This window comes from Heloderma suspectum, chromosome 6, assembly GCF_057233095.1.
Source record: "Heloderma suspectum isolate Gila_16-S chromosome 6, 16-S_ref, whole genome shotgun sequence".
NCBI lineage: Eukaryota > Metazoa > Chordata > Lepidosauria > Squamata > Helodermatidae > Heloderma > Heloderma suspectum.
The window spans coordinates 94,590,389-94,616,592 of record NC_139463.1 but is presented as its reverse complement, the minus strand read 5'-3'; the positions used below and the strand labels follow the sequence as shown (position 1 = coordinate 94,616,592).

At 46.2% G+C, this 26,204-nt stretch overlaps 1 protein-coding gene across 1 annotated transcript; it reads right to left on the bottom strand.

The window, feature by feature from the left end:
- Positions 1-25,847, bottom strand: LOC146341893 (vomeronasal type-2 receptor 26-like). The gene is made up of 7 exons (XM_084807733.1): positions 25,652-25,847; positions 24,086-24,327; positions 20,954-20,969; positions 20,237-20,448; positions 19,612-19,839; positions 10,134-10,260; positions 1-902 (listed from the first exon to the last, which is right to left on the bottom strand). Exons 1-7 carry the CDS (start codon positions 25,845-25,847, stop codon positions 1-3), a joined length of 1,923 nt encoding a protein of 640 aa, XP_084663859.1.
- Positions 25,848-26,204: the final 357 nt, after the last annotated feature.

Below are 26,204 nucleotides of genomic sequence, written 5' to 3'. Positions count from 1 at the left end.
TCACTTTTTCCTTCTTATTAGCTCCTCCCTGTTGTTCAGCTCAGGCTTCAACACAATAATGTAACACTTTGGGGAAAAGATGCAGATCAGCAACCCAGCACTGGAGGCTAAGATAGAGAAGATCTCCACAGCCACCATGTATTTTCCCTTGGTGCTCAGGTAGGCTGGAACAAAGGATAACCAAACACTGCAGAAGACCAACATGCTGAAAGTGATGAACTTGGCTTCATTGAAGCTGTCTGGTAACTTCCGAGCAAGGAAAGCCATTATGAAGCTGACCATGGCCAGGACTCCCATGTAGCCCAATACAGAGTAAAACAGACTCAGTGACCCTTCATTACATTCCACTATGATTTGTTTGGCCACTGAGTGCATGTCGACATCTGCGTATGGTGGAGAGGTTGCCAGCCACACAGTACAGATGCTTGCTTGGATAAGGGAGCAGGAGAGAACAACCATGTTGGCCAGTCTTGTCCCCACCCACTTCTTCATCTTGGATCCTGGTTTGGTGGCCATAAAGGCCAGAACCACTGTGATGGTTTTCGCCAGCACACAAGAAACAGCCACTGAGAAGATGATGCCAAAAGCACTTTGTCGGAGAAGACAGGTCACCTTCTGAGGACGGCCGATGAATAGCAATGCACAAAGGGAACACAGCAGGAGGGAGATGAGGAGAGTGTAGGTGAGGTTGCGGTTATTGGCTATGACTATGGGACTGTTGTGGTTCTTCATAAATGTTCCTAGAACCAGAGCGGTGATGAAAGAAAAGGAAAGTGCAAAGAGGGCTAAACTGATCCCCAAAGGTTCTTCTGTAGACAAGAAGCTTACAGTCTTGGGAATACATAAATCCTGGTTCTTGTTTGGATAGTTCTTATCTCCACATGTAATGCAGTCATTCATGTCTGAAAAAGTATACTTGATCTCAGAAACTTGCCATAATTTAGGGATGGGTGGATTCCTAACTTGCTGGTCTGGGTGGGAATCTGCCCTTGGGGGGAGGCGATCCTTCCCTCCCCCTAGAACCCATCCGGGCTGGCTCTGCTCTGCTGCAATCCTGCGGAGCTGGCTGCCCGGTCCGCATCGCTGGTGATACACCTGGCCACCATTGCCGTGCCATATCGCTGGGCTAACTCTGGATGCAAATGGTGTCCACTACACCATTTGCGGCCATAAAGCTGTTAGGTTAACCTAAATGCAGCCGTAAATGGCATCCAGAGTTAGCCCCACGATACCGCATGGCAATGGCAGCCAGCTGTATCACCAGCGATACGGTCCAGGCGGCCGGCTCTGCAGGATCACTGTGTGGAGGAGCCGGCCCAGATGGATTCCGGGGGGGGCGGAGGTGAGTGCCCCATTTCACCACGTACTCTGGAGGCTGGATTCTTTGGAATCTGGCCTCATTGGGATCCATGGCAGAATTCTCTGCCATCCCTACCATAATTTCAACTACATGCTGTAATTTTTCTTTCACAGATAAAGAGTTTCTCCATTCAAAATATAAGATACATTCAGGACTGATACTGAGCAGTGTGGCAAAGTATGCTTTAGGGACTTAGAGTGTTGCATTTCTAAAATAGCATCTTGGGTGGATAGGCTCAAGGATGTTGTAAGCCAACTGAATTCACAGAGCCGGGAAAATGTAGCTAGTGTATCATGATGATTAAGGAGTGACCACTTTATTGTGTGTCAGTTGAAGTTCTAAACATTAGGGCTGAGCACAGAAAGAATATTCCTCCTGAAAGGGACTTCAGTGGTTTGTATCATGCCTTGGGTGACATACTGCTGTTTCTTGAATCCAAGGTTGAGCCTCTTCTGCATTCATGTCCCCAGGTGTCTTCCCCAATGAGAAGATTAATCCTGTCAAATTTCACCAAAGCTTTTGTGAATGTCAAATTTCAGTCAAGCTTTTGTGGATTTTGAGGGTTTTAAAAAGCAGAAAAAAGCCTATAAATCCTCCCTCCCTCCCTCTCTCTCTCTCTCTCTCTCCCCCCCACCCCCCTCTTGCCAAATTGGATGAAATCTGTAGACTTAATTTACCCTTCTGAAGGGACGAAGCCTAACTAATTTTATAGGGAAAAACCCTGATGCTGGTATTTTTGAGATGTATGCCATTAAAAATTGTAACCTTTTTGAAGAAAAAAGAGAGGTTAACTCCTATATCTTCTTTATTATTAGTTTTTGGCAGAACTGGACAAACATTGAAGACATTATTTGCAATCCCTTCTCATGGGATAAAGCCCATCACATATCAGTCAGATAGCTGCTGGAGGCTTTGCGCTAAGTACCACTTAAAAGTTGATTTTCTTGTTGGTAAATTGAAGTTGCCACCTCAACCCCTCAACCCTTCTCAAAACCCACTGACTTGGGGACAACCAAAAATTCCCATGCTCCTGCTTCATTCTTGATGTGCTTGGACAGGTTTGACACAGAATGAGGTGGTCAGTCCTTGAGGTGCTTGAAGAAGATGGATCCTTGTCCCTCATGACTTTTTAAATCTGGTAAGGAGGGAACAGATGGCTAAGGCATGGAGGTGATTAATGCCTAAAACCAAAAAAGGCAGCTGCACCAATTATAGGTTCCTGATGCATTTCAAGAAAAGTCTTTAGCAAGGGAATCTCCTTGGGAGTATCCAATCTTCGTTAGATGAGTCTTCCTTGGATGAAGAACCCCTCTAGTTTGCTAAATCAGGATATCATGGGGCACTTTGTCGAAAGCTTTGCTGAAGTCGAGGTATATGATATCTATAGCATTCCCACGATCCACAAGGGAGGTTACTTGATCAATCCATGAGATCAGATTTGTCTGGCACGATTTGTTCTTGACAAATCCATGTTGGCTTCACGTAATCACTGCATTGTTTTCAAGGTGCTTCCAGATGAATTGCTTTATCATCTGCTCCAGAATTTTCTAGGGATGTACGAAAGTCACTTACCTGGTCTCGCAGCTTGCTTCGCGGTGGGGGGGAGGCGCTTTGCTTCTCCCCCCGAAGTTCAGGCGAGGGGGGGAGCCGTCCCGCCTCGCCTGGCCGAAATTCAGGCTGGGGGGGGAGGCTTCCTGCCTCACCCGGCCGAAATTCAGGCCGGGGAGAAGTGCCCTGTCTCCCCGGCTGCCAACTACGAAAGTTAAAAAAAAAAGACCCCGTGATAGGCTACATAACGATTTACGCAGCCTATCACGCTATTTGCATTGCCCTTATTTTCGCCGTAGTCTACGTAAATCTTTACATAGACTACAGGGACCAAATAAGGAACGCAAATGGCAGCGCCCCATGGGGGCCGCCATTTGCATACGCGCTTTTTTTTTTTCAAAGTCACCCGTGATAGGCTACGTAACGATTAACATAGCCTATCACGGCTGGCTTTGGAGATCTAGCCATGATAGGCTACGTTAATTGTTACGTAGCCTATCACTGGGTTGTTGTTGCTTTTTACTTCAGCTGTAATGGCTGCGGCGGCAGCCGGTCAAAAGACCGGCTGCCGCCCCCGCCCCCACCGAAAGCCAGCCGAACCGCCACCGGGACCTGCCGCCGGGAGGGACATTCGGCTACGGTAAGTCCCAACCCGGGGGTGGGGGTGGGGTGGAGAATTTCACTGCCGATTTCGGGGGGCCGAATGCGTTGGCGCTCGGCCCCCCGAAGATTCGGGGAGAAATTCTCCGCCATCCCTAGAATTTTCCCAGGGATTGATGTCAGACTGACTGGTCTGTAGTTCCCAGGTTCCTCCTTTTTACCCTTTTTGAAGATAGGGACAACATTAGCCCTCCTCCAGCCATCTGGCACTTCCCCCATCCTCCATGATTTCTCAAAGATAATAGACAGTGGTTCTGAGAGTTCTTCTGCCAGTTCCTTTATTACTCTAGGATTCAGTTCATCTGGCCCTGGAGATTTGAACTCAGTCAAAGTAATTAGGTGTTCCTTGACCATATGCCTATCGATCTCAAGATGCAATCCTGCTCCTTCAGCCTGTACTCCATCTTTGCCAGGGGGGGTGGAGACCCTCTTTTGGGGGAAGACTGAGCCAAAGTAGGAATTGAGCACCTCTGCCTTTTCTTTGAGATTCTCCTCTATAGAGTTTTCTCAAAACCTGTAGAGAGCCTGTAATTTTAAAAAAGCTGTCATTTTTGGTTTTGGTCTTCAACACTACAGTTAAAAAAAAAATCCCTATTAGTGTGGTTGTTAGGTGATTAATGCCTCCTTGCAAGAGGGAATGATCCCAGGATGCCTGAAAGAGAGACCACTCCTGAAGAAGTCCTCCTTTCTTATGCTGGTTGCAAATGTTCCTTTCCTGGCCAAAGTCCTTGGGTGAGTGGTTGCCAACCAGATGAGAGGGATTACTTGGATCCATTTTTGTCAGGTATCAGGCCAGGTTTTGGCATGAAAACAGCCTTAGTGGCCCTGTACAATGATGTATGTTGGGAGAGAGACAGCGTGTGTGTGACCCTGTTGATTCTCCTTGATTTCTCAGCAGTTTTTGATCCTATCAACCATGGTATCCTTCTGGGGTGACTGTCAGAAATGGGAGTAGGGAGTATTGCATTTCAATGGTTTCAATCCTACTTGAAACCACTGCAATACTTTCAATACCTACTCCAGATAATTTTGCTTGGGGATATTGCTCAGTCATGTGGATTCTCCAGCATCGGGTTATGCAAAGGTTGGTTTTGTCCCCCAGGCTATTTAACATCTACATGAAAGTATCAAATAAGGTCATCCAAAGCTTTGGAGTGCATTTACACAACTATGCTGATGACATGTTCATAGCTTGGAGGCTCTCCTTGAGTCATTATTGCCACTTGAGGGTCAGGTGGCCTCAGTGGCATGGAATGCCTTTGACCAGCTTCAGTGGATGGCCCAGCTATGCCCCTATCTGGACAGGGATGACCTGGCTTCAGTAGTCTATGCTCTGGTGACCTGTAAATTAGATCGCTGCAATGCTCTCTATGTGGGGCTGCCCTTGAAACTGCAACTTGTGCAAAATGTGGCAGCCAGATTAATAGCAGGGACCACAAGGTCTGAGCATATAACACCAATTCTGGCCCACTTGCATTGCTTCCTGTACATTTCCAAGCCCAAGTGTAGGTGCTAGTTTGAAAGCACCTCTCCTGATATGAACCTACCCATACACTAGGATGATCATCTGAGGCTCTCTTCCAAGTGCCTCTGAGGAAGGTTCAGAGGGTGGTAAAAAGGGAGAGTGATTTCTTGTTGGCCACCCACCAAATGTGGAATGCTCTGTGGGATCTGTATTGGGACCAATGCTTTTCAACTTGTTCATAAATGATCTGCAATTAGGAGTGATCAGTGAAGTGGTCAAGTTTGCCAATGACACCAAATCATTTAAGGTGTGATTTGTTTTGTTTTTTAAAGGATTCTGAGGAACCCCAAAAGGATCTCTCCAGACTTGGAGAATGGGCATTGAAATGCCAAATGCAGTTCAGTGTAAGCAAGTGTAAAGTGATGCATGTTGGGGCAAAAAAATCCCAACTTCACGTATAAGCTGATGGGATCTAAGCTAGTGGTGACTGACCAAGAAAGAGATCTGGGGGTTGTGGTGGACAGCTCAATGAAAATGTTGACACAGTATGCAGCCACTGTAGAAAAGGCAAACTCCATGTTAGGCATATTGTCAAGTTGGAAAAAGTGCAGAAAAGGGAAACTAAACTGATCAATGGGCTGGAGCATCCCTTCTATGAGGGAAGGTTACAAAGGCTGGGTTTAGCTTGGAGAAAAGGAGGGTAAGGTGAGACATTATAGAGGTCTACAAAATTATGCATGGTGCAGATAATGTGGACAGAGAGACATTTTGCTCCCTCTCTCCTAATATTAGAACCTGGGTTCATCCCATGAAGTTGATTGGTGGGAGATTCAGGACATATAAAAGGAAGTACTTCTTCACACAATGTATAGTTAGGCTGTGCAATTTGGTACCAAAAAGTCATAGTGATGGCCACCAACTGGCTTAGACACATTCCTGGAGGAGAAGGCTGTCAATGCCTGCTAGTCCTGATAGCTATGTCCTACCTACCCCAGTATGAGAAGAAGTATGCCCGTATACCCCAGTTGCTGGGGAACATGGGTGAGAGGGTGCTGCTGCACTCATGTCTTCCTTCTGGGCTCCTGATCAACAGCTGGTTGGCCACTCTGGGAACAGATTGCTGGACTAGATGGACCCTTGGTCTGATCCTGCATGGCTCTTCTTATGTGTTCTCCTCCCTGAGGTCCACCTGGCACCAACATTGTCATAGTTTTGGTGCCAGGTTAAGACTTGCCTCTACTCCAATGCATTTGATGGCATATGATGAGGCTTTTAATGTCAGGTGTTTATTGGGAGAGGTACAACAATGTATCAAATTTGGGGAGGTGGTGAATAGGGATGTACGAAACTAACTTACCTTTGCCCTGACCCTCCCGGAGGAATCCTCGATGGGGGGGGAGACGATCCGATCCTCCCCCCCGGAATCCTTGATGGCCGGCTCTACTCCATGGCCAGGCTGCAGAGCAACCAGCCAGGGCCATCCGCAGCCGGATTTCTGGCCACGGACAGCCTGGTGCAGATGCAAATGGCGGCCACCATAGCGGCTGCCATTTGCGTCCAGTCAGACAAGCGTGATAGGCTATGTAAGAATTTATGTAGCCTATCATGGCTAACCTGGGGAAAAAAAACACACATGCAGCATACGCAAATGGCGGCAGCTACGGTGGCCGCCATTTGCGTTCCCTATTTTTTGCCAATTTATCTTATGTAAATATTGACGTAAGATAAAACGGCGAAAAAAAGGGGAATGCAAATAGCGTACTGGATGCTATTTGCGTTCCTTTATTTTTTGCTGTTCTAGCCTACGTAAATATTCTACGTAAATCTTCTAGCCTACGTAAATATTTACATAGGCTAGAACAGCAAAAAATAAAGGAACGCAAATAGCGTCCACTATGCTATTTGCGTTCCCTTTTTTTTCCACCGTTTTATCTTACGTAAATATTTATGTAAGATAAATTGGCGAAAAATAGGGAACGCAAATGACGGCCGCCGTAGCCACCATTTCCATACGCTGCATGTTTTTGGTTTTTTTTCAGGTTAGCCGTGATAGGCTACGTAAATTCTTACGTAGCCTATCACGGGCCAAGGACGGCAATGGCAGCGGCAGCAGCCCTGCCGCGGCCGGCCAGGAGACCAGCTGCCGCCGCCGGAGCCGCCGCTGCTGCCGGAGCCATCGCCGAATACGCCCCAGGTAAGTGCCATCCTGGGGGGATTCCGCAGGGGGGGGCATGAGGCCGTTCCGCCATGGATTCCAGGGGGCCGGATTCTAAAGAATACGGCCTCACTGGAATCCATGGCGGAATCCTCCGCCATCCCTAGTGGTGAAGACACCCTTCTGGGGCACTTCTGAAGCCTTGGGACCAGCAAGGACCCAAGTTCCTTCCGATTCTGAATTTCTGAACTGCCTTGAATTCAAATTTGCCTTGAATTTGTTCCTTATCCAAAGTGAATACATAGCCCTACTAAGCATTGTTCAAAGTCAGAATCAAATAAACTACATTGCGGTTAGTCAAGAGCAAACTTGAATGATGGCAGCTGAACTATGTCTACAAGAACGTTTCTCAGCTTTCTTTTTAATGATTGTTAATCAGGCAATATCTATTCACTCTGCTTTAAGGAGCAAGCCACGTTTGAACGTTTCACTGAGCAGGATATAAGCCCCATCTTAGAAAGGTGTCTTTCTATTTAGATACTGCCTCAACTGCCCACATCAATGGCTATCCAGAATGCATTTTAAGCTGTACTTGCTGAATGTGTTTAGAATGATCAGGGGCAAATGATTTCTCTCTCTCTCTCTCTCTCTCTCCCCCTCTCCTTCTGTCACACACATGTACCAGACTTTTTCTTCTTCAGCAGCTTCCTCCCAGACCCGATTTACCAAACCATTCAATCACATTAGAAATACTGAAGAAAATTAATCTTGATTTATGTCTGATTGTGTATCCATATTGCAACATTTTGGACTTTTGTAGATGAGACTTTTAACACACCGCTTTACCTCTGCTTCTGTTGCCAAATTCTTTGTAGGATAACAATTGGATCTGGACACATAGGTTTGATTTTTTGTTTCCTTCTCTCACATTTCTATACATTCCACTAGATAATATCTAGTTGGCTCTGTGTTTTAGCAGAATTTCACAACTACACTAGCATTTCATCCTGCCATTCCCCCAAATGCTGGATTTTTCCTGGTTAAAAAAAAAAAAACGCTGTGAAAATGCTTGGAAAGCACAAGAGAGCCCCTGGAGGAGGAGGACTTCATCTAAAGCACCTGCAATCTACCGTGAGTAGGGAATGGCAAGGGATGTATAAGAATTGCATCCCTTTTCACAACCCATGCAAACATGTCCAGTTAGAAAACCTGAACATGAATACAAGCAGGAACACAATTTTCAGGAAATTTCTGCAATTTCTTTAGGGATGTACGAAACACTTCCCTGGTTCTTCAGAATCCGGCCTCACTGGAATCCGTGGCGGAATTCTCTGCCATCCCTAAAATTCTTAAACTTCCATTCACATTCAAAAGTGTACACTTGTGTAAATACACACTTCCAGAACTGTGTATTTATGCACTTGTTCACTTGTACATGTGTGAACTTGTGAAAGTGCACGTTTAAGCAAATCTCCCCCAAATCCACATTTCCACACTTTAGTAGGGATGGCAGAGAATTCCGCCACGGATTCCAGTCAGTAGGTACTGATTTCTCTGGCATCCCTATGAATAGATGGCTTTTCTTTAGAATCCGGCCCCCCGGAATCCGTGGCGGAACGGCCTACTGCCCCCCCACCCCCCTGCAGAATCCCCCAGGATGGAACTTACCTGGGGTGGATGGGGCAGATGCGGCAGATTCGGCAGCAGTGGTGGCAGTTCTGGTGATGGTGGCTCCGGCGGTTGGTCTCCTGGCCAGCCACAGCCGGGCTGCTGCTGTGGCCGCCATTGGCATCCTTGCAGCTGTGATAGGCTACATAAGTATTTAGCCTATCACGGCTAACCCCCCCAAAAAAACAGTGTACGCAAATGGCGGCGGCTACGGCGTTCCCTATTTTTCGCCATTCTAGCCTACGTAAATATTTACGTAGGCTATTACGGTGAAAAAAAGGGGAATGCAAACAGCGCCCACTACTGGCATTCGGCCTCACCGAGATCCGTGGCGGAATTCTCTGACATCCCTCCAAATTTCAAGAGAGAATTCAGAGAGGTGGGGGGGAGGCGCGGTTTTTTGTTTTGTTTTTTACTCAGCCATGATAGGCTACGTAAACATTTACGTAGCCTATCACGGTATTTTTTAAAAATCTAGCCGTGATAGGCTACATAAATCTTTATGTAGCCTATCACGTTTTGTTGTGGTGGTTTTTTGTATTGGAAAGACCACCGCCGCTGCCGAACCACAGCCGAACCACAGCTGGAGCCGCTGCCACCACCAGGAGGATTCGCCCAAGGTAAGTCCCATCCCGGGGGGGGCGGGGGGAGCAGACCGTTTTGCCACCAATTTCGGGGAGCCGAATGCGCTGGCATTCGGCCTCCCCGAGATTCGTGGTGAAATTCTCTGACATCCCTAGGGATGGCTCAAAAAAAGCCTCACTTATATGCAAATGGATTCATGAATCTTGCATATAATTCTACGAGTCCATAAGCTTATACACAAGACTCACAGCTCTATTTTGCACATAAGTCTATGGGCACATGCAATCAGCAAGATGTGCCCATAGACTTATATGCAAAATAGAGCCGTGAATCTTGCGTATAAGCCTATGGACACATAGACCTATACGCAAGATTCATGACTCTATTTGTGTATAAGTCTATGGGCACATCCTCCCGATTGCCATTTTTTTTAAAAAAATAAAATTAAAAGACATGGCAATTGGCAGGGACAGGGAGGAGGTGAATGGCTCTGGCCGGGAGGAGGGAACGTAAGTGCCCTCAAGCCAGTCCGCCCCGCCAGAATCCGAGCGGAGAGGAACTGCTCTGGAGGATTCCGGGCTGGGGGGGAGGAATAGATCACCTCCACCCCCCCACGGATTCCCCACCGGAACAGACGGTGGGGAATCCGTACACCCCTATCTGTTCGATGAATTGAAGAGTATGTTTCCTACCTTCTTGATCTGAAATCTTCCCTTCTGGACATGATATGCAATCATAGCAGCAAAATGGCTCCCCCTCTTTCACTTCCTTCCTAGAACCAGGCAGACAGCTCTTGGTACACAGAGAAACGGGCTGCACCTAATGAAAGAAGACCGTCGTCCTGTTCAGGCATTCAAGGAAGGGTTGACAGTGGGAGAAGGAGTGCTTCCGCCCCGCCCCACTTGTCCATCATTCAGTACTCACTGGGGCAGGGACAGTGGCTGTCTGCAGTGGGAGCCTCCTTTAACTCTGGGGGCTCTCTAGAGATGGACGAACTCACCAGGTCCCGTTCCACACGTCAGATGGCCCACAGGCGCACACTGAGTGGCACGCAGCCTCCTGATCCCTTGTTGAGCTGCCATTTTATGTAAAGATGGCAGCATGGCCTTTTTCGTAAATCCTCATTTGTGCAAATGGCAGCTGTAAAGCATCCATTCACACAAGATTGCAGGCATCAGTGGACCATTTACGCCTGTAATCTTGCATAACTGGCCACGTTGTGGCTGCCATTTGCACAAATGGGAATTGATGAAGAAGACTAACTGCCCATTTTGTGGCTTAGCGAGGGATCATGTATCCCTCTGCTTGCCTGGCTTGGTGACACCGAGCTGTGGAGCTGCGCGGTGATCCACAGACTTGCCTCCAAGGGGCCAAGCCTATGATTTAACTCCAGGCCTCGAGTCCCAGACAGACTCCCGCAACATCCGTAGGGTTCTGCATATATGCCAGAATGCTGAAGAATCATGGGGTAACACAGCCATGGGGCTTTTCCAGATCAGAAAGCATGGGAAGCCAGAGAGGCTGCAGAACAATGGAGAGATGAGTAATGCCCCCCCCCCAAGCACCCTTGGCCACCTCGTAACAAAAAGATAAGCTCAGAAACACCAACTAAAGAAATTCTAACCTGGCCTGAGGTTGACAGAAAGAACGGAAGCCTCTTTTGTGGGGAAGAAAGGTTTTAGAAACATGGCAGATCTTGGCACAACGCTACTATCGATCTTTCCCCCCATTTCATGCAAGGAGAGGGGTCAGGGAGCCACTGCGGTGTAGTGGCTGGAGTGTTGGGCCAGGACGTGGGAGACCCGGGTTCTAGTCCCCACTCAGCCCTGAAGCTCACTGGGTAACTTTGAGCGAATCACGGACTCCAGCCTGGCCTACCTCGCAGGGATGTTGTGAGGGTAACATGGGGAGGAGGAGGAACATGTGAGCTGCCTTGCAAGGGGAATGTGAGGCAGGATATAGAGGTAACAATCATAAGAAATAACAACCTCCTCCCCATGAGCCGGCTGTGGCCCCGGGAGGTTTGGCACATGCAGCCCTGGGGGTCCCTCCTCCATGGCAACACTTTCTCCTCCTTGGGTCCGGTGCTGGCGGTGGGCTGAGGTGCTTCGCTCTCTCCCCAGCTGGCATGAAAAAGAAGCAAACTGCAGGTGCTGGGATGATGATCTGGATCGGGGCCACAGCGTAAGGGGCAGGAGGGCTTTATCACTTTGCCCCTTGCTCCGGTCCCAGTCTGGATCAGATCACCCATGCCTGCAATTTGAGCAAATGGGTTTATTTTGCTAATGCGAATAGCTGATGCTAGGAACCCAGTCTGGATCAGTACATCAGTGGGGAACAAAAGGTTAAAGTTTTTCTAACAGCCCCCCCCCCCCCCGGTACGTCTGCAGATCTGGACCCAAGTGCTTGAAACTTGCATCAGCAGGAGCAAAACAAAGAACAGGTAGAATCAACTGGGCATTTGTGCCCCCACTGATGCCTTTATGCCCTGCCAATTCCCTTCTGCAAGGGGTGGGTCCTGCCGGTTCCAGTGAGCATGCAGGACGCATCACTTTCACAAGGGAGATTCAGCGCTTCCTAGGGGAAGCCCTGAAACAAGCAGAAAGGCCCATTACTAGAAGGAGGCCTCCTTCCAGGAATAAGCTGTTCCGCTCATTTCCAACGCATTTGAATTGTTCAGCGTTACCTATGAGAATTACATAACAACAACAACAACAAGCCCGTAAAAGAAATAAAACATCCACATAAAAACATAATCGGTTGAGCGTGAGACAATTGGGGGGGTGAGGGTGGCAAACGTACCTCACTGGATTCTGTCCCAAGTTATCCAACAGGATGTTTTTTCTAATGCAAATTGCAGGTGTAGTAAAAATGTAACCTAAAAGCCATTGTATGTGTCTTAAGCAGCACATAGTATTGTAAGAGCTGTGCATGCCTGGAATGAGCAGACAGTAACCCTAAGATAAGGTTGCTAAGCAAACCGCTGGCAACCAATCAAAAGTAACACGCTGGCTGAGGAATGCAAGCTAAGTGATAAAACTGTAGCGCGGAGGTTGCCCAGGGTCGACTCTGCTTTGAGCGTGAGCTCCTTTGTCGAACTGTTTGCAAACAATAAAATCGAGTTGGACCCAGCCTAAAGTTGACTCTCCTCTTTGGGGCAAATTGGACTAGCCTCCAGGGGGCGAAACTAGCATTTTGTGCAACAAACTGACGAGCAGCCAGGAGTCCCTTGGACCACCCTGGGGTCAAACGACAGAACCGGCGAAGGTGCCTGTGGGGCGCGCCGGACCGCCTTTGAGGTCTGCCACGGCACCAGAGAACGGGGGTCGGGACACCCAGGAGGTTAAAGGCGTGGACTCCATTGATTGAGTCAACCAGGCTGAATGGGTCTGAAGAGACGGCACTAGGGTGTTGGGCAGAGTAAGTACTTGATTTCCCTTCTGTCTTTCTGTTTGAGTTGCCTTCGGAGCGTCTGAGGTTTGTCAGACTCCGTGTAAACGTCTGAGGTTTGTCAGACTCCGTGTAAGTGTCGGAGGTTTGTCAGGCTCCGTGTATGGTTTCAAATAGAGGTAGGCACAATGGGGGCGGGTAGCTCCCATTTAGAAAGCTCTGCCACCCCCTTGGGATGCATGCTAAAGAACTTTAGCAAAGTCAAGCGTCTGAGGTTTGTCAGACTCCGTGTACTAAGATGTCGAAAGGCAAGCTGGTTACACTCTGTCAATTGGAATGGCCAGCATTTGGAATTAGTTGGCCAGACATAGGATCCTTTGGTGTAAATCTTGTAAATGCTGTATATAAAAATGTGGTGAATAATGGGCAATGGGATCAATTCGCCTATATTGATAGTTGGTTAAATTGGTGCGGAAAGAATCCCCCTTAGTTACAGAAGTGTAAATGTGTAAATGTGTTACTGGCAAAGGACCACAGGGGCAAGAGACCCCGGGTGGTGTCTGAATCAAGTAGTAAGAGATAAATTTGCCTCAGGGAAGGTGAGGTTATCAGCATTTGGATGAGTGCCAACCAAAATCCACTGAAGGTGAGAAAAGGTTGAATATAAAGTTCAGTATTGTAAAGTCATGATGGTATGCTCCGAGGTGAAGCCCAAAGCCCCGATTCAAGCCCCACGGAAGGAGCTTGAAGACTGGGAGACCCTGCCCAAGGTGCCCTGAGCTCCCCCCGGTCTATTCGGTCTGTTGGGTTGGGAGGAGAAGTTGTCGGGGGAGGGAGGGGGCCCGCCAGAGACAGTTTGTCTGCCACCGTATCCAAGTTTGTTAGAAGAAGCAAAAGCAGTTGAAAAAGTTGCAACTTCTGAAGAAAGATATTTGTTTGATGACTTAAAGACTGTGGCAAAATCAAGAAACAAAGACAGAGCAAGTTCTTAAAATATCAGGGTCTGTGTGAGCTTCTCTCTGTCAGCCTACTCAGAGCAGAGCCAAGGGGGACTTGCCTAACCCCCCTTCGCCATGGCTGGTTTAGCCTTAGCAAGCAGAGAGGCTGGAAGGTGTCTGTGAGGACCTGACAAAAGAGTGAGATTTGCAAAAAAAAAAAAAAACAAGAAAAGCATCACAGCTGGAAAGCTGAGCAGCACTGCTCTGTTCTTATCTGTGGAGGAATCTAGAAGAGGTGTAAGGTTACACCTTCCCCATTCGAACTGATGAAGAGACACAGAGCTTTTGTTAAAACGCATCCCTTCTTTATGGCCCAAAGCCTTCTTTGTTAGAGGCACTCTGCACATGGACTGGAACTTTGGCCAGTTAAAGACTTGCCGTAAAAAGTACTGTGAGGCTTGTCATAGCCTTAAACTCCCGTTGTTGTAGATTGTGTGTTTGTTTGTGATCAGCTCAGTGTACAGTTTGATTTGTGATTTCAACACTCAGATAAAAAGCTGCATTTGACTGAAAGAACTGGGTATATTTAGCCTTGAGAAGAGAAGACTGAGAGGAGATCTGATAGCACTCTTCAAGTACTTAAAAGGTTGTCCCAGAGAGGAAGGCCAGGATCTCTTCTCAATAATCCCAGAGTGCAGGACACGGAATAATGGGCTCAAGTGACAGGAAGCTGGATTCCAGCTGAACATCAGGAGAAACGTCCTAACTGTTAGAGCAATACGACAATGGAACCAATTACCTGGGGAGGTGGTGGGCTCTCCCACCCTGGAGGCATTCAAGACGAGGCTAGACAGCCATCTGTCAGGGATGCTCTGATTTAGATTCCTGCACTGGGCAAGGGGTTGGACTCGATGGCCTTGTAAGCCCCTTCCAACCCTACTATTCTATGATTCTATGATTTCCAAGGCTTTGATTTCATTTACCCTAATGAAGCATACAGATACAAATTTGATAGAGATTCATAGACTACAAAGGAAACAGCCTTCAAAAAGTTCAAAGAGAAACTACGAAAGTTAGTTTCCCTTTAAAAAGGGGGCAGCAAATTCTCTTAACTTAAAGGTGAGAGAGAGTCCCCCACTCTCCCGTGATACTTCTAAGCCCAGCTGTGTTTCTGAAGCCTAAGAAAGTTCCTGCCCCATGTGTTCCAGCTCTTTCTCAAAATCTGAACTGTTCTGACGTTCCATTTGCTCAGAGGCAAACCTGACACTCTGCCAAAACTCATGCAGTGTGGAGTTGCCGATGCAAAAATGGTGGCTTGGAACTCTTTCCACATATGAGAACGCCCTTCCCTTGATTTTAATGGGCCCTGACCATGCAGTCAGAGGAGCAGTATAATGGTTAGATCTGCTCCACCATGCCCTACTATACAAAACAAATGTTTTCCAGTCATGGTGTTAGATTTTAATGATATGAAAAAGGTATAAAAGAAGGCAGAAGAAAGTAGCAGACAAAAAGGCTTAAAAAAGAAAGAAAGCTTATCCCAAATGTGTGTCGTTGAAGATCTAAGCAAGTGAGTCTCTGTCGAAGCAATGGCAAACAGCCTAACTTGCAGAGAAAACAAAGAGTTAAAACTGGTGCATGGCACAGAGAATTTGAAACATGATTTGCAGAACAGGCAAGCCAAAAGATAAGTGTGCCTGTTACAAGAGGGAGGCTATAGTAGCCATAAAAAGGGGTGAAGCCCCCGTATGAAGCTTTAACAAAAATATTACCCACTAGAAGTGGACAATTAAAATAAAAAAGGCTTTTCTTAAATTGAAGCAAGCCTTAATATCACCGCCTGCTTTAGCCTTATCAGAGCCCAGATCATGAAGTTTTTAGAGCTATGGTGCACATGAGAGCACATAAAAAAGTGCCATTCCTGGAAAAAGGAAAAGGCAATGCTGGCAGCCACCATGGGCGGAGATATAAACAGCAGCTTGAGAGCACAGAAGTGACCAGAGGGGGGGGGGCAGAAAAGGAAAGGGCCAACCGGGGCTCAATAAATGTGCGTATTGCCGAGAGAAGAGACATTGGAAGAAAGATTGTCCAGAGCTGAAAGAAAAGAGAAAAGAGACTCACCCTGAAGGCTGCCAAATGCTGGCAGGGTCCTCCAGTGGGGGGGAGTCTAGCTGAAGGGCCACCACCCTACGAACAAACGCTCGGGAGAATCCCAAGGTAAAAGTAAGGGTTGGTGGCGAGGACTGTAAAGCCCTAGTAGATACTGGAGCCACATTTTCTATGATCCCTGTGAAGCCCCCCCCCCCCCCCGGCAAGAGAAAGTGGAAAGCATGTAACTATAGAAGAAATTAAAGGGAAAAAAAAACACAAACTAAATTGCCCCTGTGTAAGCCCCTCCTCACGAAGACTGGAAATAACATACTGGAACATGCCTTTGTAGTTTCATCTGCACACCTGGTTGCCCTCTTGGGGTGGGACTTGTTAACAAAACTGCAAGCTAAAATCTTCTTCCGTGATAATCAGATTGTAGTACAGCTGCCAGCAATGCAGGGCTCAAATTATCGAATGGCCCTTCAAGCAATCAAGATTGTGTCAGAGGCCAAAGGGACTGAGATTTTAGAGAATGTTGATCCATGTGTGTGGGCAGACAGAACCCCTGCCCGACCAAATGCATAACACAAATTAAAATCTTCTTTAAAAAGGGAGAGCCCTGTGTGCGTAAGGCAGTATCCTCTGAAAAAAGCCACCTGTGCAGGCTTGAAGCCGCTCATTGAGAAGTTCAAAAATTATGGTTAGCTAATAAAGGGATCATCCCCCTTTAGCATCCCGATTTTGAGTGCGCCCGAGGCAGATAGCACCTCCTTCAGGTTGGACCAAGACCTGAGAACAGTGGCTGACTGCCCTTTGTGCCTCAAAAATGATTCAAAGATGCTTGAGCCCCCAGCTCAAATGAGAAGTCGCCCATGCGCTTACTATCCTTTTCAGAGATTTCAAATTGACTTTTCAGAGTTGCCCCAGACTCATGGCTATCGGTACCTGCTAGTAATGATAAAAGCAATTGACTGCACCGCTCAGACAGTAGCCAAGATCCTGTTAAAAAGTAATCCCTAAGCTCTTGTTACCTAAAGAGAGTGAATCAAATCAGGGGCCCCATTTTGTTGGACAAGTGACGCAAGTAGTGGCCCAGGCATAACAAACTAACTAGAAGCTACACCCCCCGTGGAAACTTCAATCTACAAGTCAAGTTGAGAAGATGAACCGCACCTTAAAGACAATGCTCATTAAAATTTGTTTAAAGATTAAGTTGAAAGGCCACAGGCCTTGCCAATCACCTTGACTCGAGTATGGTGCGCCCCCAAGGGAAGTATTAAATTGACACCTTTTAAACGTTCCACAAGTGCCCACCTCGGATATTACCTATGGCTGATAGCTTAAATGTGAATTTAAAAGTAAAAGTTTTAAGATTCAAGGTTATGTTACTGCTTTGCAGTCTGTTTTGTTTTCACAGGTTTGCGACACCGCACCAATCCTGGCCTTTAGATGCTCCAGTGCATAATCTCAATCCCAGCGATTGGGTGCTAATCCAGTCCTAGAAAGATGAACTACCTACCAAGAAGCAGAAGGGTCTGTTTCAGATCCTACTTACCACTCCCATTGCTATGAAAGTCGCCAAAGAAAAGAAGTGGATTCATCACACTGAATAAAGGCATCACCTGCACCAGAGAGGGTCACACCGGAAGCTGACCCACCTGAAGGTCACCGTTGGAATAATGAACCCCTGAAAGGACTCAAGTAGCTCTACAGAAAGAGGGTGCTCTTGTTTCAAGGGTTCCTGATGAACGGAACAAAACTGAGTTCCAAAAGTTCAAAAAAAAGTGTTTTTGTTGTCAACATTCTAGTAGCTAAAACAAAGGCGTCCTAGGCCTCACTTGCTGTTTAGAGAAAACCATCAATGCCACAGCAATAATAGTTTGCGCCTTTAAGTGCATAGTCCACCGTGGGACCAAAGAGAGTATAAATTTGAGAAAAGCCTTTTGAGGGGGGAATTGTAGTAAAAATGTAACCTAAAAGCCATTGTATGTGTCTTAAGCAGCACATAGTACTGTAAGAGCTGCGCATGCCTGGAATGAGCAGGCAGTAACCCTAAGATAAGGTTGCTAAGCAAACCGCTGGCAACCAATCAAAGTGACAGGCTGGCTGAGGAATGCAAGCTAAGTGATAAAACTGTAGCGCGGAGGTTGGCCAGGGTCGACTCTGCTTTGAGCGTGAGCTCCTTTGTCGAACTGTTTGCAAACAATAAAATCGAGTTGGACCCAGCCTGAATTTGACTCTCTTCTTTGGGGCAAATTGGACTAGCCTCCAGGGGGCGAAACTAGCATTTTGTGCAACACAGGCATGGGGTGGGGTGAGGTGGGATGATCCGGATCAGGACTTAAGTCAAGATAGCAGTGTTAAAGCCTGCCTACCCCAAGCATCAGGCCCCTACCAGGATCAGGACACCAGCACCTGCAGCGTGTGTGTATGTGTGTGTCTGAGAGAGAGAGAGAGAGAGAGAGAATGAATGGGTATGTGGATAGCATGTGGATGTGCAGATGCTACCAGCAATGGAGGAAGGCAGACAGGGAGGGGAAGGGAGGGGAGGGGAGGAACAGGAAACCCATGAAGGCTATAGAGATCCTAAGGCTAGCTGTGTGCGTTAGCTAACTGCAACACTGCCCCCTTCCTGTAACTCGCAGCTGGGGTTGCAATATTCCCAACATCAACCAGGACGAAAGAATAACCAAGGATGCAGTAACACACCTGAACTCAGGAAGGCCTTGTCGGTTTAGCAAGGCTGAACTCGAGCAGGAAGGCCTTCGTGCTTCTTTCTGCCCAGAAGGAAACAGTGGCCAGCCTGCATGCTTTTCCCTGAGAAGGCTGTCACGTGAAGTTCAGTGGTTCATGGTATAGCAGTCAGCCACGCAAAGGTTCCAGCAGCTACTGAGAGTGTGGTAGTGGGTGCTTGCGAATGGGAATTTTCTACACTGATTCTACAACAGCTGTATTGGTTGCCAGTTTGTTTCCAGACACAATTCAAATGTTGGCAATTACCTTGGAAGCTGTAACTGGTCCAGGAGACATGAGGGACTGTCTCCTCTTGTTCCAGCCTGACCACTGCCTAAGAACAATGGGAGTGGCCCTTGTCTGTGTCCCCATCTATGGCTGAGGCATGACTGGAATGGATGAGGAAAAGGGCCTTCTCTGTGGCTGCACCCAGATTGCAGACTACCTTACTGCATGAGACATGTTTGCGCCCTTCTCCTACTGTATTTCTCCAAATGGTTAGAACTTTCCTCTTTCGGGGTTCGGCAAACAGTTGACTAACTGGGCAGATGATTTTTATACGGAAGTTCCTCGTGTTGAACTGTTTTTTAACTTCTGACCCTCTTTGCCTCTTTATGTGGATGTTTTATTTTTTTTGCGGAGGAAGGAGTTATTTTGTTTGTACTTCTTGTAAGTAACCCTGGGCAATATAAATGCATTGGAAGAGTGAGTTATGCATTTTCTGAATGAACAAAGGAAAGATAGATTGTATTTAAATTATACTTTAGATTTATTCCAGCCATTTGTAAGGAATGAAATTGCAAGCACAGGAACCAGGCCAGAAACACTCGGAGATTCAGTTATATCCATCTACTGTTTGTCTTTTAGTCAACAGTCATTTTTTAAAAAATGTGCTTCATCATTGTCCAGTGAAAGCAATTTTATACAGTTTCACATAATTTCAGAATTAACTAAGAAGACTGGCTTGTATAGTTCCTGATGAAGACTATCCTTAGTTAAAATGGAAATGGGACCCTACCTGGTTAAACCAACTGTGCCATATTATGGCATCCCCATTGAAAGTGAAAACTTGGCCTGGAGGAGCCTGGGGGTCCACTCTGCCAACTTGCACACGATGAAAGGATTTGTTGGAGAAGAAAATCCAGTTGATGATATCAAATCCAGCTAGTGACTTCCCATCCTGGTTAAATGAAATTTTGTCCCCAGAACTGTTGTTAAATGAGACACCTCTCAGAAAGTGATGGAGCTAGATGGAGAAGGAAAAGGTAAGAGTTTAGAAAAGGCCTCAGTTGGATCTTTCCCACTAAGTCCTAATGGCAGCAGCAGAATGATGGTTTTTGGTATACTGAGGACAGATGTGCCAACTCTTAATGACTCAGAAATAGCAGCAGAAAAACTAGGTTAGCCATGACCATTAAGACAGTGTACACTGTTCAGATAATAAATATGCAGATCAAGAAGGAAAATGGAGAAGGAAGATGGAAGTATGGGCTATGCTTCCATTTCTAGCTGCTGTGAGGAGGACGGACAATGACAACGTGAGCACTGGAAGAGTTGGGGAGGCAGCTCCTTGTCAAGATTGGGGGCTGTTCTTACCCCTATAGATATGGAGCTCTGCCACATGAGGAAGTTGAGCCCATTACCTGCCACACCTGTTGATTCTGAAGCGTCAGCTCCACTGTTCCTCTGTGTTTGAGTCTAGATGTGGACATGGCATGTAGGGCATGGGCCACAACATGGACAGCATTGTAGATGGTGTAGCTGTGGGCAGTCATGCTCATTTCAAAAAAAGGCCCAGGAAGGCTCTCCAACCTCTCCTCTCCAGTGCAAATGTCCCCAGTCACCAGGCCCACAACTAGATTTGGGAACACACATCCAAAGGCCTGTTGCCAGAAATCCATGATAAAACCATCTCCTGTTGTTCTGGAAATGGTTGTGCTCTCAACAAATGTCTTGAATCCTGGTGGATCATTGGAGTGCATTGCAAAGGACAAAGCACCATGGAGCATATCTGTATCCCAATTCCGTTGATAAACTGCCGAAATGAGTTCCATCTGGGATGTCAGTATCCACACTTTACCTTTAGATGAATTTGTCATGAATTCCTGCTCTGATAAATATGGAAACCATCTCAAAAATAACATTGAATTAAAATCCCCGTAGAAAATAATTACGTTAGCTTTGCTGTTTAGCACTTTATCCCGTATTTTTTCCCCCTGTTGCATCATATCTTTAACTTCAGTGACAAAACTATATTTGGGCATTCTTTCTATTAAGGCAAAACAGACACCGCTCTTGGAAAACAGTGGAACTACAATCTGCAGAAATCTTTCTCCATTGTCATTATCCATAATACCTACTATAATCCATATCCACCTGAAATGGAGGAGCAAAGATAGAATCCCTGTATACTGAAGGTTTTCATTAGGGGTCATCTGGTAGAAGGAAAGGCCTGAGGTTTTATCATTCAGCACTGGAGGAGAACCATATATGAGCTAAAGAGAGATTCAAGGGGAAGAGAGACAGTCAGTGCATTCACCCAATAGTTTCAAATCAGTTAATTTCTTATGACAAAAGGCTTACAACTAGGCATGGGCGTACAAGCAAAAATTGCAACTCAAAGCTCGTTTCCTTTCAGATACACATAAGACTGTGATCTTGATTTTTTTCTTTTTGCATGAAAATTCTGGGTATTTTTGCGTGTATTTTCCCAAATGTATGCATCAACTGTGTTCATCCTTGAAATGTATACATTATTCTCCCCTGGATTAAAGCATGTTTATGTGTATTTGTAAAAAATACCCATTTCTTCGTACAGATTTTTAGGGATGGCGGAGAATTTCTCCCCGAAACTTCGGGGGGCCGAGCGCCAACGTGTTCGGCCCCTCGAACACGTTTCGGCGAGAAATCCCCCACACCCACCCTGCCCCCTGCACCCCCCCCCCCAGGGACGGGACTTACCTTTACCGAATGTCCCTCCCGGTGGCTGGTCCAGCCGGCGGTTCGGCGGGTCTCCGAGCAAGGCAGGAGCGGCAGCCGGTCTTTCAACCAGCTGCCGCCGCCGCCATTGCAATGAAGGAAAAAAAAAAACGCCCCCTGATAGGCTACGTGACGATTAACGTAGCCTATCACGGCTAGATTTGCAAAGTCAGCCGTGATAGGCTACGTGAATTGTCACGTAGCCTATCACGGGTGACTTTAAAAAAAAAAAGAGTGTACGGATAATGGCGGCCCCCATAGGGAGCCGCCATTCCCGTTCCTTATTTGGTCTCTGTAGTCTACGTAAATGTTTACGTAGACTACAGCGAAAATAAGGACAATGCTATTTGCGTTGCCCTTATTTTCGCCGTAGTCTACGTAAAGATTTACGTAGACTACAGCGACTAAATAAGGAACGCAAATGGCGGCTCCCTATGGGGGCCGCCATTCGCGTACGCGCTTTTTTTTTTTTTTAAAGTCACCCGTGATAGGCTATGTGACGATTCACGTAGCCTATCATGGCTGACTTTGCAGATCTAGCCGTGATAGGCTACGTGAATCGTCACGTAGCCTATCAGGGGGCGTTTGTTTGTTTTTTTCTTTTATTGCAATGGCGGCGGTGGCAGCTGGTCGAAAGACCGGCTGCCGCTCCCGCCCCGCTCAAACACCCGACGAACCGCCAGCCGGACCCGCCGCCGGGAGGGACATTCAGGGAAGGTAAGTCCCGTCCTGGGGGGGGGTGCAGGGGGCGGGGGGTGCGGAGTATTTCTCCCCGAAACTTATTCGGGGGGCTGAACACGTTGGCGCTCGGCCCCCCGAAGTTTCGGGGAGAAATTCTCTGCCATCCCTAAGGAAAACAGGCAAAATAGTATGCTCAAATTTCTTTTTGCCCTTCCCTTCTTATGGCCTTCATTACTGTCACCCAGTGCCCCCCCACACACACGCCTGCTTTCTTCTTCAAATGAGCCTTAATAATCTTTGAGTTAGTTTGTGGGGTAAGTTATTAGCTGTGGGGTGGGTATCTCCAAAAGAAAAGTGTCAAAGAACAAGGTTTAAAATTTTACTGAAGAAAGATGTGATGGGAAAATATTTTGGAAACAAACAAGAAACCATATTAGCAATAGGGTAATAAAACCAGCAGGAATAAATGTATCCAGCTAACCTAACTAGATAGTGCTTCTGTTTCACCAGGTTGCTTAATATCTTACTGGCATTGGTCCAGCTTTTTCAATCAGTTCTCCAGTTTCCTTTACTCTCTCTTCTTTTCTTTCCTTCTCTGTCTTTCTGCCTGAACCTTTAGCTCTTAAAATTACATTTTCCCTCCTCAACTCTGATTTATCAAGAGTGTAGTTTCTCTTGTTTATTTCTGCAAACAATTTCTATTTTCCACATTAAAACTCCCCCTCTCTTCTCCTGGCCTTACTGTCTCCTGGCCTCCTAAACTAATACCATTTCTCCTCTCTTCCCCTGCCCTTCTGTGGAAACTCCTGCTCCCTGAGCAAAACGTCCTAATTGCTATATTCTAACTTAACTTTTGACTTATAAACTATTACCCTTTTGGCTGAAAATGACTAGTGCGTGCACGCACACACACACACATGCACACAATCTAACCTCATAGTATCCTAAAACTAAACTAAATACAAAAATGGGCGACAGTTCCGTTCCTTCACATCCCCTCCCTCATCTCACCAACTGAGAAATAGAGTTTAGCATAGTCTGGGTCCCTTGCAAAGCATGGTGATCAGTCCGTAGTGTAAATTCCTGTCCTCTTATATATGGTCTGAATATATCTGCCCTTCCCCTTAAAGGGTCCATTGTTATTTCAGTGGCCTCATGCTCTGTAGGGTTTGTATACAGCGAATGGAAACCATGTAACACCCATTTTAAAGGAACTGCACTGGCTGCCAATACACTTCTGGTTTGAGTTCAAGGAGTTAGAGATGGCATTTCAGTCCTTAAATGGCTTAGGATCTTGACATTTGAGGGAGTGCCTCTCCCTGTATACATGTGCCCAGATATTAAGATCTGCTGAGGGAGATCCTCTGCATCTCATTGTTGGGATCTGTACACTATGTGGAGATGCAGGAGATGGCCTTCAAGGCTGTGCCACCCCAGTTCTGGAATACCCTCACTCCAGAGACCCTGCTGGTGCTGACATTGGTGTCATTTTGTGACCAGGTGAAGACCTGGCTCTTAAGGCAGGATATGGGGGGCTTTATAGACTGTAGCTTAGTTCATATTTGTTACTAATGAAAACATTAGTAACAAATGTTGGATTACTAATGTTGGATTTTGGAATTTTACTTTTGTTCAGCACAACTACATGTGCTTCAAGTCCCTTTGATTCCTGTGGGTCTAACTCGAAATATGAGAAAGTTTGGATCCTCACATTATCTCCAGTTCACCTATTGCAGTCTCTGAGGCACAACATAAAGACTGAAGAAACAAGGAAATATGAAAGTAGTGGTCAATGCTCATATTCCGCATTCACACTGGTACACACATCCTACCTGTGGAATCTTATAGCTCTCCAAGATAGTCGCCATGTTGAGTGAGATCCGTGAATCCAGACCTCCGATGACTGCAATGGTGTTATTCTGGTCACATTTATAGTTGGGAACAAATCTCTTCAGTGTGGATATAAGTTGCATTGTGGCATAATAAGTCCACCTTGCAGTGAAATAGCTGTCATAGATGTGGAAGCCCAAGGTGAGATTGGGCAAGAGCTGAGGGTTTTCATTGATCTCCTTTACTGCAAATGCCAAGGCCAGGATGTGCTGGTAATTCTTAGGCACCACACTAGAACAAGAGTTGCATTCTATATCAGAAGGAGATCCCCAACATCAAAATCATTGTAACTGTAACTGTTATTTATTACTCTTGCTGAAAATAATAACAGTCCTTATTTATGCAGTAACTTGTAGAAATATTACAAACAAACAAATAAATAATGAACTATCATCCTTGATAGTATATGCATATACTTCATATGTAGATTCTCATTGCATCTGATGAAGTGGACAATGTCCACGAAAGTTTATGGCAGAAAAAATGTGTAAGTCTTTAAGACTCCTTGTTGTTTTTGCTGCAACACAGCTACCCCTCTAGATATCATTACTGAAGTACTCTTCAGCATAAGGTTGACTAACTTAAGAGATAAAACTACCAAAAATATTGGAGCCCATATTAAAAATACAACATTTTCTATACTTTATGGGTAAGGTACCAATTTAGAGAAAGCTTACTGATAACCGTCAATTTTGTTCAAAGGTCCTACTTCACAGGTACACATATATAGACTCATTCCAATACATTCTACTTCTGTATTTTAAGCCTTTATCACCAGCTGTCTTATGAATAAACTTTCAAGAATGTGAAATCAAGCAGAGCAAGCAGGAAACATCCATTTTATTATCACAAACCATGATGGTAAAGATTCCAGATGAAATCAATAGATTCAGATGAAACCACATGAAAATCAATATACACAGCAAGCCAACAGACAGGCAGAAGGAACAGAGTCGGCTTATTATGAAGCAGATGCATCCCGGTAATGTTTGAATAAATACAAAAACAGCATCAGGGTCTTTTCAAAAGGAAGGCTTTAACATTCTTGGAATGAGAGCCTTCGTAATATTGATATGGAGTCATTAAAATTCCTTGGGTGATCTTGGTGGTGGTGATGCTGGGGTCTGTATCTCCAATTTCCAATTGCTACCCTATATTGCCCAAAGTAAAAACAAACAAATGTCTGAAATGGAGGTGGGAGGGATCTCTCTGGAGGTCCATAACAAGTTGTACAGCACATCTTTTGTTTTCAAATGGTCCTTTATTCCACCTTAGTATGTCCACTTAAAAACTGACCTTCAAAATCATTTTAAACAAACAAACAAAACACGAGTTTGCTGCTTTTCTGAAATTGGTATTTTGTTGTGCTTTGTGGAAGGAAATATGTGACTTGGCATTTAGGGATCAGATCTCATCTCTGTCTTGTATTCAATTTCTTGGCCAAGTTATTGTCTCTCTGTGTCTTTTGTTAAATGGCTATTTGAGCAGAACACTGTGAAAAGAAGTACTCCTGGCCACTGTCGCCAGCTGAGCTTCCCCAGTTAGTGCTGTGTCCAGCTGCACACCCAAACGGCACATTTGGTCCTTCCGAGGAGGTGCCACCCCATCTAAGAACAGATGGATTCCTCTGTTCAGATTGCTTGGTTTCCCTAGCCACAGTACCTCCATCTTGTCTGGATTAAGTCTCAGCTTGCTCTCATCCATACCAAAACCACCTCCACACACTGGTTCAGGCATTCAACAGCCTCCCTAGGATCATCAGATGGAAATGAGGATAAGGCTGAGTGTCATCCACACACTTATGGCACTTCAGCCCAAACCTCCAAACGACTTCTGCCAGAAGTTTCATGTAGGTGTTGAGAAGCATGTGGGGACAGGATGGAACCTTGAGGCACCTCATAAACCAGTGGCCATGGGGTGGAGCAGAAGCCACCCCTGCATCACCTTCTGAGGCCGATCGTCCAGGAAGGAATGGAATCCACACAGCATTGCGAATCTGGTGCCCAACCCAGACAACCGATCCAGAAGGATACCATGGTCAATGTATAGAAAGTGGCAGAG